The sequence below is a fragment of the Pteropus vampyrus genome, unplaced genomic scaffold (assembly GCF_000151845.1).
Source record: "Pteropus vampyrus isolate Shadow unplaced genomic scaffold, Pvam_2.0 Scaffold120, whole genome shotgun sequence".
NCBI classification, from domain to species: domain Eukaryota; kingdom Metazoa; phylum Chordata; class Mammalia; order Chiroptera; family Pteropodidae; genus Pteropus; species Pteropus vampyrus.
Window position 1 is genome coordinate 4318891 of NW_011888901.1, and position 12563 is coordinate 4331453.

The 12563-nt window shown below is 47.6% G+C and overlaps 2 protein-coding genes across 4 annotated transcripts in view; both read left to right on the top strand.

Annotated features, from left to right (window-relative positions):
- The window catches only part of CFAP221 (cilia and flagella associated protein 221), a 96357-nt gene extending 94374 nt beyond the window's left edge, over nt 1-1983 (top strand). The window contains exon 24 of one of the 2 annotated variants that reach the window (XM_023534136.1): nt 1656-1983. The gene's annotated coding sequence lies outside the window, so the exon portion shown is untranslated. The remainder of the gene's footprint in view (nt 1-1655) is intronic. The other variant, XM_023534137.1, reaches the window with a different exon arrangement.
- Nucleotides 1984-6496: 4513 nt separating this feature from the next.
- On the top strand, nt 6497-9465 carry TMEM177 (transmembrane protein 177). 2 transcript variants are annotated; one of them, XM_023534130.1, is made up of 3 exons: nt 6497-6575; nt 6750-6877; nt 8191-9465. In XM_023534130.1, exon 3 carries the CDS (start codon nt 8213-8215, stop codon nt 9146-9148), a length of 936 nt encoding a protein of 311 aa, XP_023389898.1. In that variant the 5' UTR covers nt 6497-6575; nt 6750-6877; nt 8191-8212; the 3' UTR covers nt 9149-9465. The 2 variants fall into 2 exon arrangements, with proteins under 2 accessions (XP_023389898.1, XP_011364397.1); XM_011366095.2 differs by lacking the exon at nt 6750-6877 and having other exon boundaries at nt 6498-6575.
- Nucleotides 9466-12563: the final 3098 nt, after the last annotated feature.

Below are 12563 nucleotides of genomic sequence, written 5' to 3' on the forward strand. Positions count from 1 at the left end.
CTTCAACATTGGCAGAGACAATCCACCCAACATTTTGGCACCTTGTAACTGAGCCTCCTGCTTTGACTGTACCTGAGATTTTATAGAGGTGACTGAGGGACTACATGGAAAGGTCAGTGCCATTTAAAGAAGTGTTTATTATTTACATTTCATGAGAGGAGGGGGCATGCCATGCCATACAGGGCCACATGGAAAAGTACCAGGGTTGGTCAAAAAGCAGAGTAGCAAGAGGAGAACATCGCCCAGAGCCTTTATTGTGTTTTCCATTAGAAAAAAAAAAGGCGGGGAGGCAAAGCAAGGTGGGGAAGTTTGAGCAAGTTTATGATTGGCTATTTTGAATAATTTTGGCAGGCTCCGTGCTGTTGGGGTAATCTCTAGTTGTCCAGTATCTGGTCCTGGGGTGAATTAGGGCAGGGGAAAGATTGGCTTGGATTGTGAGAGTTAGATAAGGAGCCAGTTGAGGGTATGGGCTCTGGATTGGCTGGTTTGCATATAAAGGTACACTTGGTTAGGGAGTCCTTCACTATCTCTAGAAGTTAACTGGTCCTGTGAGGGGCAGTTTCTTTGGATTAGCAAGGGCCCTAAATTGACAAAGCATCACAAAATACAGAAAATTTTTAAAAACATGATTAATACACCTCCTCAGTTCTTAATAATCTCTTCCATCCCACCTCAGTCATTGACTCCCACAGTCATACTCTTGACTTTGACATCACTGATATTGACACTGCCTCTGAAATGTCCATTCCAAAGTGTTCATTTCCCCATCTAATTACCACCTCCTTATGCTTCTTCTTGGCTTACTACGGTGACTCTATTCCAACAATCCTTACATTCTACTGGGCCAATAATCTCACCACTTCTTCCTTTTGTAAAGTGTACAGAAATGGTGCTGGGCACATGGTGTGTACCGTTTAAGTGTTAAGCACATAAATCATTACCATGGGCCTTCACGATACCCTTCACTGGCTTAGACTTCATGGTCCATCACTACATAATCACTTCTTTGGCAACACCCTCATTTCCCTTGCCCATTTCTCCCTACTCTGTACTCAACTCGCAGACTCCAGCTCTGGTTTGTTCACTGTCCATGTACCCATCCCTGTACCTGAGTAACCGAACACTGTTGGAGAAAATCACACAACAGTACTAACCAGTCTCACACTGCATTTTTGACCCAGATCTCAAACGGGCACTCAATTCTGTACAATAATCATTACATTTTCCTGGTAGATTCTTTCTCCCTCTTCAAACAGAAATTTCCCATATTTTCTGCTTTCTTCAAACCTTCACCACCACCTTCCCACTACACTCTCCATATGTCACTGAGGGCGGGGGGAAGGAATCAGATAAGAGCAACTTCATCTTCCCATCATGAAATCACCAGCTTGGACCCAATGACTGTGGGTTTCCTTTTTTTTTCTCCCAGTTTTATTGAGATATAATTGACATATAACATTATACAGGTTTAAGGAGTATGAAGTGTTGATTTAATAGCAGCTTCCATCTTGTTACAGTACCAGCTTTATTTCCTTAGTAGCCTTATCCCTGCTGGAAATTATCTTATTTTCTGATGTTGCTGAATAAATAAGCTGCTAAGTAAATAAATGTATTAAATAAATGTGTTGACTGAATAAGCAAACTTTTACTGAAAGTTTGACCAGACCCACAGGTGGAGGGAGAAAGAATGGGTAACGAGGAGTCAGCCCCAGCGAAGCAAGGCCAGCACCTTCAGTTCTACCCCCACGATGACTGACTAGCCAACAGCCCTAGCGCACCACTCATGGACATGTTTGTGAACTCAGTATACAACCGGCCGATGCACTTCTGGGCACTGTCCCCAGTAAGAGCCAGTTGGCAGGGGGACAATAGGAGCTCCTTGGAACAAAGAACAAGCCCTTGCACCAGCCTATCTGGGCCTACCTTGGGTCAGGCCAGCTTCTTCCAGACCTGGAGCAGGACATTCCTGAAAAGAAGGAGGAGGATCCCAGCAAGGAGGAGAAGGAGCAAGAAATCTCAGCTGCTCCTGGGCTCACCAGATGGCAGCAGTGAAGTGCCAACAGAGAAAGGCCTGGGCAGACTGTGCCAAGGGTACCAGACACTCACCCCCTCCAACCTCACAACAGAGGTTTGTGAGGAGGCCTTTGGGACTGTGCAGCCTCATCTCTGAGAGCCTGCCCCCTGATCCCAAAGTCACCCAGGGGCATGTCTCTGGGGCCTTTCCTATCTTGTTATGGCTGCTCCTCCCTCAGCTCTTTATGGCCTATTCACTCCCACACCCAGGAAAGGATCTGACTGAGAAACTTCACCAGCTCCCGAAACAAGGGACTCAGTCTCTACAGGTACAGCACCCCACCTTGCCCCCTTGTCCTCCCAGCAAATTGCAACTAGTCTTCCTAAGTTCAGATACAAGGGTACCTCTTTGAGGAAGAGCGAGCACTCCCTCATTTGTGGCCCTACTATAAGGAAGAGGGAGGACTATTTGTCCACATAAATTTGCTTGTGTTTTTCATTTCTTGACTTGGAAGCTACCCGAGGGTTGCGACTCTTTCTTATCCATGTATTATCCCCAGCCCTTGGCACAGGGCAGGAGCTGAATGAGTAAATGAATGAACATCCAAGGAGTGGTGAGGAAGTCGTGGGGATGCATGACTGATATAGCACACAATATAGATGACCACATACTCTTCTTTTGGGAAGCCCAGCCTTTCTATCCCATGGGTTCTCATTCCCCATCTCTAAAAATAGCCCTCCAGGATGCTTTAGTTGGCAGACCTATTTTTTTTTTAACATGCTTTTTTTATTGATATAAATTCAACATTTTAACGATTTTAAAGTGTACAATTCGGTGGTTTTGAGTATATTCACAATAATGTGCAAGTATCATAACTATCTAATTCTAGAATATTTACATCACTCCTAAAAGAAACCCCACACCCATTAGCAGTCCCACCTCATTACCCCTCCCCCACCCCTTGAAAACTGCTAATCTGCTTTTTGTCTCTATAGATTTGTCTGTTCTTCATATTTCACATAAATGGAATTTAAAAATATATGGCTTTTTGTGATGGGCTTCTTTCACTTAGCATGTTTTCGAGGTCATCCATGTTGCAGCGTGTATCAGCACTTCATTCCTTTTTATGACCAAATATTTCATTGTATAGAATATGCCATATTTTATTTGTCCATTCATCAGTTGATGAACATTTGGGTTATTTCCACCTTTTGGTTATTATGCTTATATGAACATTTATGTACAAATATTTGCTTACGTACCTGCTTTCAATTCTTTTGAGTATATTTCTAAGAGTGAAATTGCTTAATCATACGGTAATTCTATGTTTAACTTTATGAGGAGCTGCTAAACTGTTTTCTACAGCGGCTGAACCATTTTACATTCCCACCAATAATGTATGAGAGTTTCAGTTTCTCCACACCCTTGAACTTATTTTCTGTTGGTTTGTTTTGTTTTGTTTTCACAGCCATCCTAGCGGTTGTGAAGTTTTATCTTACTGTGAATTTCCTAATGACAAGTGATGCTGAGGTAATTTTGCTGTGCTTGTTGGCCATGTGTATATCTTCTTTGGAGAAATGTCTATTCAAATTGCCCATTTTTTAATTGGCTTGTTTGCCTTTTTGTTGTTGAGTTGTTAGGGGTTCTTTATATATTCTACATACTAAGCTTTTATCATATCTGTGATTTGCAAATATTTTCTACTATTCCATGGACTGTCTTTCCACTTTCTCGATGCCCAAAAGTTTTTAATTTGATGCAGGCCAATTGGTCGGCCTATTTTTACAGACACATTTAAACAAAACATTTTATTATGGCAATTTCCAAACATACATAAAGTAGAACACAGTATACTGAACTTCCCTGAACTTGTCATGAAGCTTCAACAACTACCAACATTTTGTCAATGTTATTCTATGTATGCTGGTTTTTGTTGTTGTTGTTGTTGTTATTTTGTTTTGACAGTAATATTTGGAACTAAATAGCAGATATCATGTCTTTGTACCTGTAAATACTTCTATATGCATTTCTAACAGATAAGGACTTTTTGGTTTACATAAACATCATGCTTCATCCTACCTGACAAAATAAACAATTCATTAATATCACCTAATACTCAGTCCATATTCATATTTCCCCTGTTGTCTCAAAGGTGTCTTTTTTTACAGTTAGTAAAGTAATTGTTGATTCAGGATCCCCACAAAAGCCAAATATTGCTATATTTAACTGATATACCTTTCAAGTCTTCTATTTATAACAGTATCCTTTCCCTCCATCTTTTCCATGACATTAATTTGTTAGAGAAATCACATCATTTGCCCTGTAGAATACACCATATTCCAGATCTAGCTGAGGTCACTTATTAAAATATGTTATAGCATCATTTACAAATGAACAACTGAACAGCCAAAGTGGAGTCTCAGAACCAGAACAGATCTTACTAATAGTTTATAGTTATATAGCACAAACTGTGAATTCATTGACTCCCTACAATAACTCTAAGAAGTAGATGGTACTCTCATCCTGATTTTATTGATAAGAACACCAGGTCCAGAGAGGTTAACTTACCCAAAGTCATACAGCTAGTAAGGGGTAGAGTGAGAATCTAATCTTAGCCATGGGGCTAAGAGCATCTGTGCTCTTCACCATTGCCAGATTTACAGCTAGTCACAGAAGCCCTTTGTGACAGACAGGGTGCCTTTCAAGGCCAAGATTGAAGGGAGACCCCAAGTCCTATTCAAGGGCAAGTGACCTGAAGTATCATTCCCCTCCCCCCCACCCCTTCAGTTATGCCAGGAGTCCCCAACCCCTGGGCCATGGACCAGTACCTCCGTGGCCTGTTAGGAACTGAGCAGCACAGCAGGAGGTGAGCAGCAGGCAAGCGGGCAAAGCTTCGTCTGTATTTGCAGCCACTCCCCAGCACTAGTATCACCACCTCAGCTCCACCTCAGATTATCAGGCATTAAATTCTCATAGCACCAGTCCCTGGTGCCAAAAAGGTTGGGAACCACTAATTAGTGCAAATGAGAGTGCCTAGGTGGCTTCTAGGATTAGAGTGTAACAAGGCCCTTTGAGACAGATATTATTATCTTCATTTTAGAGATGAGAAAACTGAGATCTAGGGAGGTGATATCCCTTACCCAAGGGCCCTCTGCCTCCTAAGGACAGTCTCATTCCCTGGGTTGCAGTCTCCCTAAGCACTGGTTCTGAGCTGAAGCACTGGCCCAGGTCTGGGGACAGCCATACCAGGTCCAGGTTCTCCCCTAATGTCAAAAAGGATCTCTCTGCCTGACCAGTCTATGACTCCTGAAGTGGCCACTCCAAGCCTGAGACAGGGAATGCAGACCCCAAGGTGTCCTCATAGGATGCTACACACAGAGGGGTAGCTGGCAATCAAGTATGATCCCTACTGACCCACTGCAACTGGTCATTTTGTGGTCAGGAGCCTTGCAAAGAGGGCTGAGCTTGTGGTTTGTCAGGAGAGGCAGTGATCCACAGGCCGCTCACCTTCCAAAGCTCCACCCCAATGCCCACGCACTTCTGGGTTTCCTTTCATCCTCGCCTTTTCTTGCAGCCTCACCTTTTCCCCCTCCCTGGGAGCTCATATGGAAGAGAAAGACACACAGAGGCCCAACCCACTTGGGAGAATTAACAAGACCCCAAGGATGAATTTGTATGAAGGAAGGAGCCCTAGTGGGAAATGTACAGGGACCAAAGTCATCCTATTCTGATCCGGTGCCTGTGAGCTGGGCCCCGAGTTCAAGCTAAGTGCCTCAGTCTCTTCATCTTTAAAATGGGAATAGTCTGCTTCAAGGGTCCACAGACTTTTTCTGTAACGGCTGGATAGTATATATTTTAGCCTTTCTGGGTCAGGTTGTTTTTGTTCTTGCTCCTCAATTCTGCCCCTCTTGGGAAAGCTGCCACAGACGACTTGTAAAGAAATGGTTGTGGTTACGCTCCAATAAAACTTTACAAAAACAGATGGCGAACTGGGCTAAGTGCACAGGCAAGCCCATCGTCCCTGACTTACTGTTAGAGCTGATGCCAAGGTGAGGTGACAGATGTGACGCTGCTCTGTAGACTGTATAATGTCGATCACTTGAGAGAAATGGAGGGGGATTGGGCAGGGAGAGGCAGCAGACTTTGTAATTAAAATAAAGCCCAGAACACACCACCGGCGGTGAGCGCTTCCAAACAGGAAAAGTCAGGTGGGTATGGGCTCCAATGGAGGCTCTGCTATGGATCGCCTCCTAGCACACGCGGGATCGCCGTCTCCTCGAGAATTAAACAAGGTGACCAACCCACAGCCAGGTCTTTGCGGGTCGCTCAAGGCACTCAGTTGGGTAGGAGCAACCAGCACCCGCCGGATCAGCCAGCAGCCTCCTCCCCACGCCACGCCCCCAGCCCCGCCCCGGCCCCGCTCCGGTCCCGCCCCCAAAGCGTGCTTTGTTCCAACAAGCGTGCTTTGCGCCTGGCCCCTCCCCTAGAACGCAGCCGGCGTGCTTTGCTGCGGCCACCGCCCCGCGCACGTGTCGCGGCGTCCCAACCTGCTGCTGAAGAGGTGAGCGTGTGAGCGTCCGGGTAGGGGTGGGCTGCAGCGCGGACCCAGGGGCCGGGCCCCCTTCCCAGGTTTCTTCCCAGTAGAATGTTCGAGCCTCGGGCGTAGCCTACGGGGCCCGGATGGAAACCCAACGGGAAGATCTCTGCGAGGGTACAGGAACCCCTTCTCGCACAGCCGCCCAAGGAATTCGCCGCGCTGCCTCCGAGGCCGACCTGGAGCCCTGGTGGCCCTGAGGCGTTGGGACCTCGACCAGGACCTTTCCTTTTCTAACATCAGTTTCTACCGTGGAAAAAAGGCCCAAGGTTTGTCATTCTTTAAGAGTTTTGATTAAAATAGGCCAAGCGGTATCCCGCGTTCTTGTTTTCAGCAACTTATTTGCTAATTAAACTTTTCACAGGATGACAGTAAGCTTCAAAGTTAAGTAATTATGAATTTTTACCGAAATATTTACGGATGAAATAATGGGATGCCCGTGACGTGTTTCAAAATAAGTCAGTTGGAGGGAGAATGTGGGTGGGAATAGAGATGAAGCAAGATTGGTCATGAGTTGTTAATGACTGAAGTTGGTGTACTATTTTGTTTACTTTTGTATGTTTACAATTTAGCATCAATTTTTTTTTTTTTAAATGAAGTTTGCCGTGAACTCCTGACAGCCTGTGTTCAAATAATGTGGCTATATTAGTCTTCTAGGGCTGCATGACATGTACTGGGTGCCAGAAATTTATTTTCTCATGATTTTAGAGACTGGAAGTCCAGGATCAAGATGTCAGCAAGGCTGGTTTCTTTTGAGACTTCTCTCATTGTCTTGTAGATGATTTCTGATGTGTCCCCTCTCATGGTCTTTCCTCCGTATGAGTCTTCGTTCTAATCTCTCCTCATAAGGACACCATACATATTGGATTAGGGCCTATCCTGATGACCTTATTTTAATTTAATTACCTCTTTAGAGGCCTCATCTCTAAATATATTCTGAGGTACTGGGAGTTAGGACTTCAATATATGAATTTGGGCGCATACAATTCAGCCGTTAACATTGCCACTTTACTAGTTTGGAATTTTGACCACCTTACTTAACCTGTCTGTGCCCCAGTTTTTACTGCTTTAAAATAGGGGCAATAGTAGTAATTAGGTCATGGAGTTCTGAGCATTCAGTTGTAAGATAATATACATGAAGCTCTCAGAACTATGTCTAGCAGATAGTAGTACTCAATGAGTTGAACTGTTTCATCTATAAATTAGTGGTCATAGTGCTTCACTAATAGTGAAGTGAGGCAGTTGAGTACTTAGTGCTCTGTCTAGCCATGGGAATAAAAGTAATAATCGTAGATATTATCATAAGAGGTGTCTACTGCTGTGCCAGACACTGATTGTTTTATGTGTGTTCATTCATTTACTCATCACAGCCACCTAGCGATGGACCATTGTGACATGCCTATTTGGCAGATGGAGAGGGCAATGCACAGATATGGAACTGAGATTTGAACTCAGGCTCTAGAGCCCATGCTCTCACCACTGTGTTGTATTGCACCAGTTAAAAGGATGTGGCCCTGGGGGCTGTTCAGTCTGCAGGCAGACCCGGGGAACTGTTGGCTGACTTCTCTTTTTCTTGGCCCAGGTTTATAGCGGTGGCAGCATTCATGGCAGGTCTCCTGTGGCGGGCCGCAGCATTTGTGCAGAGACGCAGGACAGGCCTGTTGGTGGGTTCCTGTGCAGGCCTATTTGGGGCCCAAATCTCCTACCACCTCCTCCCAGATCCTGCGATTCAATGGCTGTACCAGTACTGGTCTCGAGGCCGGCCAGCTCCGCTCTCCCCAAAGCTACGGTTACTCTTCCGAGAGGTGCTACAGGACATGGGCATCCCATCAGGCCATCGCTATGAGGCCTTCACCACCTTCACCTTCTACCCTGTGAGTGCTGGCTTCCCAAGACTCCCTGCAGGGGCTGTGGTGGGCATCCCTGCCAGCTTCCTGGGTGACCCATTGACCAACATTGACCGGCCTATGGTGGTACATGGGCAAAGAGTGGATTGGCAAAGCCCTGCAGGTGCCCGGCTGAGAGATGCTCTGAACCTGTCCCATGAAGCCCGGAAGTTCGCCTTGGCCAGGGAGGTGGTGTACCTGGAGAGTGGTGCCCCTGTCCTGCAAGCCCTGCCGGCCCCAGCTTGCCTGGCGGGAACCTGGGCACTGAGTGTGGGTGCCAAGCATTCACTGGGGCTCTACAGGGGCCCCATGAACTTACGGGCTGCCTTCAACCTGGTGGCAGCAGTAGTGGGCTTTGTGGCCTACACCTTCTCCATGGACTCACTCACTCATGCCCTGGAAGCCTGGCTAGACCGCCGCACGGCCTCCCTATCTGCAGCCTATTCCCGGGGAGGAGTGGAATTCTATGAGAAAGTTCTGTCGGGCAACCTAGCCCTGCGCAGTCTGTTGGGCACGCTTGGAGAGAAGCTGTATACGCCCAGTGGGAATGTCATTCCCAGACACTGGTTCCGCGTCAAACATTTACCTTACACGACCCGCCGGGACTCCATGCTGCAGATGTGGAGGGCAACACTCAACCCAGGCCGCTCCTGAGGGGCTCATCTCACGGACAGTTCCAGGTTGTGCAGGCACCACACTGCCGTTGACCCTGGGGGGCTCTCTTGGTGCCTCTGCAGCCACCACCCAATGTTAGAAAAGTCACAGGCTTTGGAGTTGAACAACCTAGATTCTACCCCCACCCACCTCTTATGATCTCAGTGACCTTGGGCACATCCCTTAATGAATCTGAGCCTTGGTTTCCTCCACTATAAAATGGGGATGTTGTAAACTTACTGGCAGGATTATGGGGGTCACCTGGCAGAGTGTGTGTGCCATAAATAAACAGGATATCCTCCTTCTTGGTCTTTGAATACCAGTGGGCTGTAGAGGTCAGGACACATGTCACCAACAAGGTGTTTGCATGATGTGAACACTTTCCTACAATGAAGAACTATCCCAGAGTTTGCCTGGTGGTCAAATCCCAATTTCTTTCTACTGTGGTAGAGATTAAAAGTTTTGAGAGGCAAGAGAAGCTAGTGTGTGCCTGAGAGGCTGGGAAATGTGAGCTTGTGGTGGGGCTTTAAGGGTGGTGTATCCAGTGCTAATGACGTGCTCAGAGAGGACCAGGCAGCCAACAAGGAACGGTGGGCCCCAGGAGAGCCCCTAGGCCTAAAGGGAAGAGAAGGTGTTGCTGGAACCTGGCTAGGCCTGTGGCAAGGGACAGCTGGCTGGAGCTCTGGCCAAAGGAAGAAGAAAGAAAAGGCCATTGCCAAGCTGAGGCCCTGCGGGCAAAGAGCCTGCAGATAAGATCTGGAGCCTGGTCAGGGCTTGGAGAGGAGAGGGGTGAGGGGAGAGAGAGATGGGGATGAACTTGTCTCACAGAGGCAGTGAGGCGAGCAGAGGGCTTGAGGTGGGCAGTGGACCAGGCCTGGTGTCACACTCATGGCTGCATCCTTGGCCTTGTATCCCATGAGTCCTCTGGTGGTAGATAGAGCAGACCCCACTTTTGATCCTTAGACAGGAGACTGCAGTGGGGATGGTGAGGAGAATTGTGATCAGCAAGCCAGGCTTCCTATGTTTTGTTGATTATGTCTTCCCTGGAAGAGCTGAAGAATTCAAGCCTGGTGCCAGTGTAACTCGGAAGGTTACAAAGCAGCATTTAAGGCTCACTTAGTGGCACATAGTTCCTACAGGGGACCGAATGGAGAGCGTGCAGGGTGGGGAGGCACCCATTCCTGCCAGGCCCTTTGCTGTGGGCTGGCACTCAGTGCCCTGCTTCATTCGGTGCCAGTCTGAAGGTACCTTCATCAGGCCTAGGCAGACAGTGTGGGCAGAGCACCCCATCTCTCAGGTCCCCAGGACAGCATCAGGCACAGGCCTGATGAATTCATAGCTGGACGAATAAGTTGGCGAGTGGGTAAACGAGTCCCCACTGGGAAATACCATTTCAGTGGCCCTTCAGCATGTCATCCAGCTGTTGCCGCCACGTGGGACTACCTAATATATACTAGAGAAGTGTCATCTGGGGTCTGGATTCTGTGCACTCTACTTTCTTACCACTCCCCACCCCAACTACTCTCAATACTGTGGGAGGCAAGATGGTGGCATCAGGCATTCTCGATCTGCCCAAATGGTAAGGGCAGGGAGCCCCATTATGCATGTGTGAGGGGACCCCTGAAATTGCTGCTTTCTTGGCTCCCTCTACTCCATGACAAATTTTGTCTCCACTCATGGGCTGTTCCCAGTTCCCACAAATGCTTTACATGTCCCCATGTCCAAACCTTGGCTCACAGTCTCCATCCTATGAGGTGGCCCTCCTCCTCACTGCCTTCTATACATCTCCCAGGCCAGGCTCAGGCTCAGACAGTGACCATCTGAAATCCTCCCACTGCAACCCCCTCCCCTGGCAGTTTGGGAGGCTGGCAACAACTTGCTGAGAAACTGCTTCGGGCTCTGTAGCCCTTCCCTTGGCCCACCATCCCACCTCGTGGCTAACTCAGTACCCAGCCTTGGTGATTTCCCTGCCCAGTGGCTCTCAGCTCCATCTTTGCCCTCCCCAGGCCTTTCCTCACTTGGACTTCCTGGCAATTATCCTCACCTCTTGAAGCGCTAGTCTGACTGGTTTCTCTCCTCCTTAAAACTTTTACAGACATCCCCTTATTTTCTATCTAAAGCTGCATCTCCAAGCCTGGGTCTGCTGGCCTCAACCATCCTGCCTCCCACTTCCCTAAGCTCTATGGATGGTAGCCTCATGAGCAGTCTGGTTCCTTAACTGCTTCCTCTCCTTCCCCACACAGGCCTTTACCATGACTGAGATGCTCTCTCTCCTGCCTATTGTCTCTGTCTCCTTTGCTCAAATATTTAGTGCTCCTGCAGCACGACTTAAGGACTTGACTCCAGAAACTGTCCCCATTCATTCCCTGTCAAACACCCTGTGCTTCTCCCTAGCCCTTACTGTATGTAATTAATAAGTTGCCGTGGAGTTAGTGCTTTAGCATCTCCTGCTGAAGGGCAGAGTTGTGTGTCTCGTTTACAGCTCTGGACTGAGTCTCTCCGTAACATTTTTTAATAACATGAATGAGGCTCTTAGGCTACGGCAGTCAGTCCTGGCTTTGTCTCTGAGCAATTACAGTAAGGCTGGCTGAACACAAGGCCATATGAATCGTATGTGACCCCTGGGCAAGGCCATATGAATCATATGTGACCCCTGTTCAGTCCTACCAACTTGGGACTTTCCAGGGCAGGGCCTGGCCCTGATCTTTCATAATTACTGATTTCACTGGGGAGACCAGAACACTCAAGGATCACTTCCTGTAGGGCACAAATTACTACTCAGGGAACCAGGGACTCCAAGAGGCTTTAGAGGAAAGTGACTCCCAAAATATTGTGATATATTGTGTCCCTGTACACAGTTCGAGGGTCGATTCCAGAAAGATTAAAAAGCATGCTCTAGGGTTTCGCAGATGGGCCAGGTGGCAGGAGGTTCTCTCTGAATCTTGCCCTGTATCTTCCTTCTTGGGTGCCTGCTGTGTGCCTCAGTCATCAGCACTCTGTCCTTGATTCCCAGGGAACATCGTTGTATTTGAGTTGTGCCTTCCGCATGTTCGTGGTTCTCAGAGCTGCATCAGCACACAAATATACACACACATCCAGACACAGCCAGTATATGGGGAGGGGAGTCCCAGAGTCGTGGTGCAGGCACTGGTTCTGCCCATCCTTGACCCTAGCAGCCTCTACTGCCTCTGTCCCCACCAGCTAGTGTCCACAATGCAGAGCCCTGTGAAGCCATGCCTGGAGCTGGGCACATAAACATGGAGCCTGATCCCCACGTGCATATATGTTGCAGGCTGGATGCCAAATGAATGTAGGCCTCCTGCCCACCACATCCCTATAGTAATGTTTATGGGGCCTTTGTTGTTCACCAGACACTGTGCTAGGTTCTTAGAGGCATTTTTTAAAATTTATACCT

What these genes read in the sequence shown, in the direction of transcription:
- TMEM177 (XM_023534130.1), top strand. Translation starts at nt 8,213, where the DNA reads ATGGCAGGTCTCCTGTGGCGGGCCGCAGCATTTGTGCAGAGACGCAGG.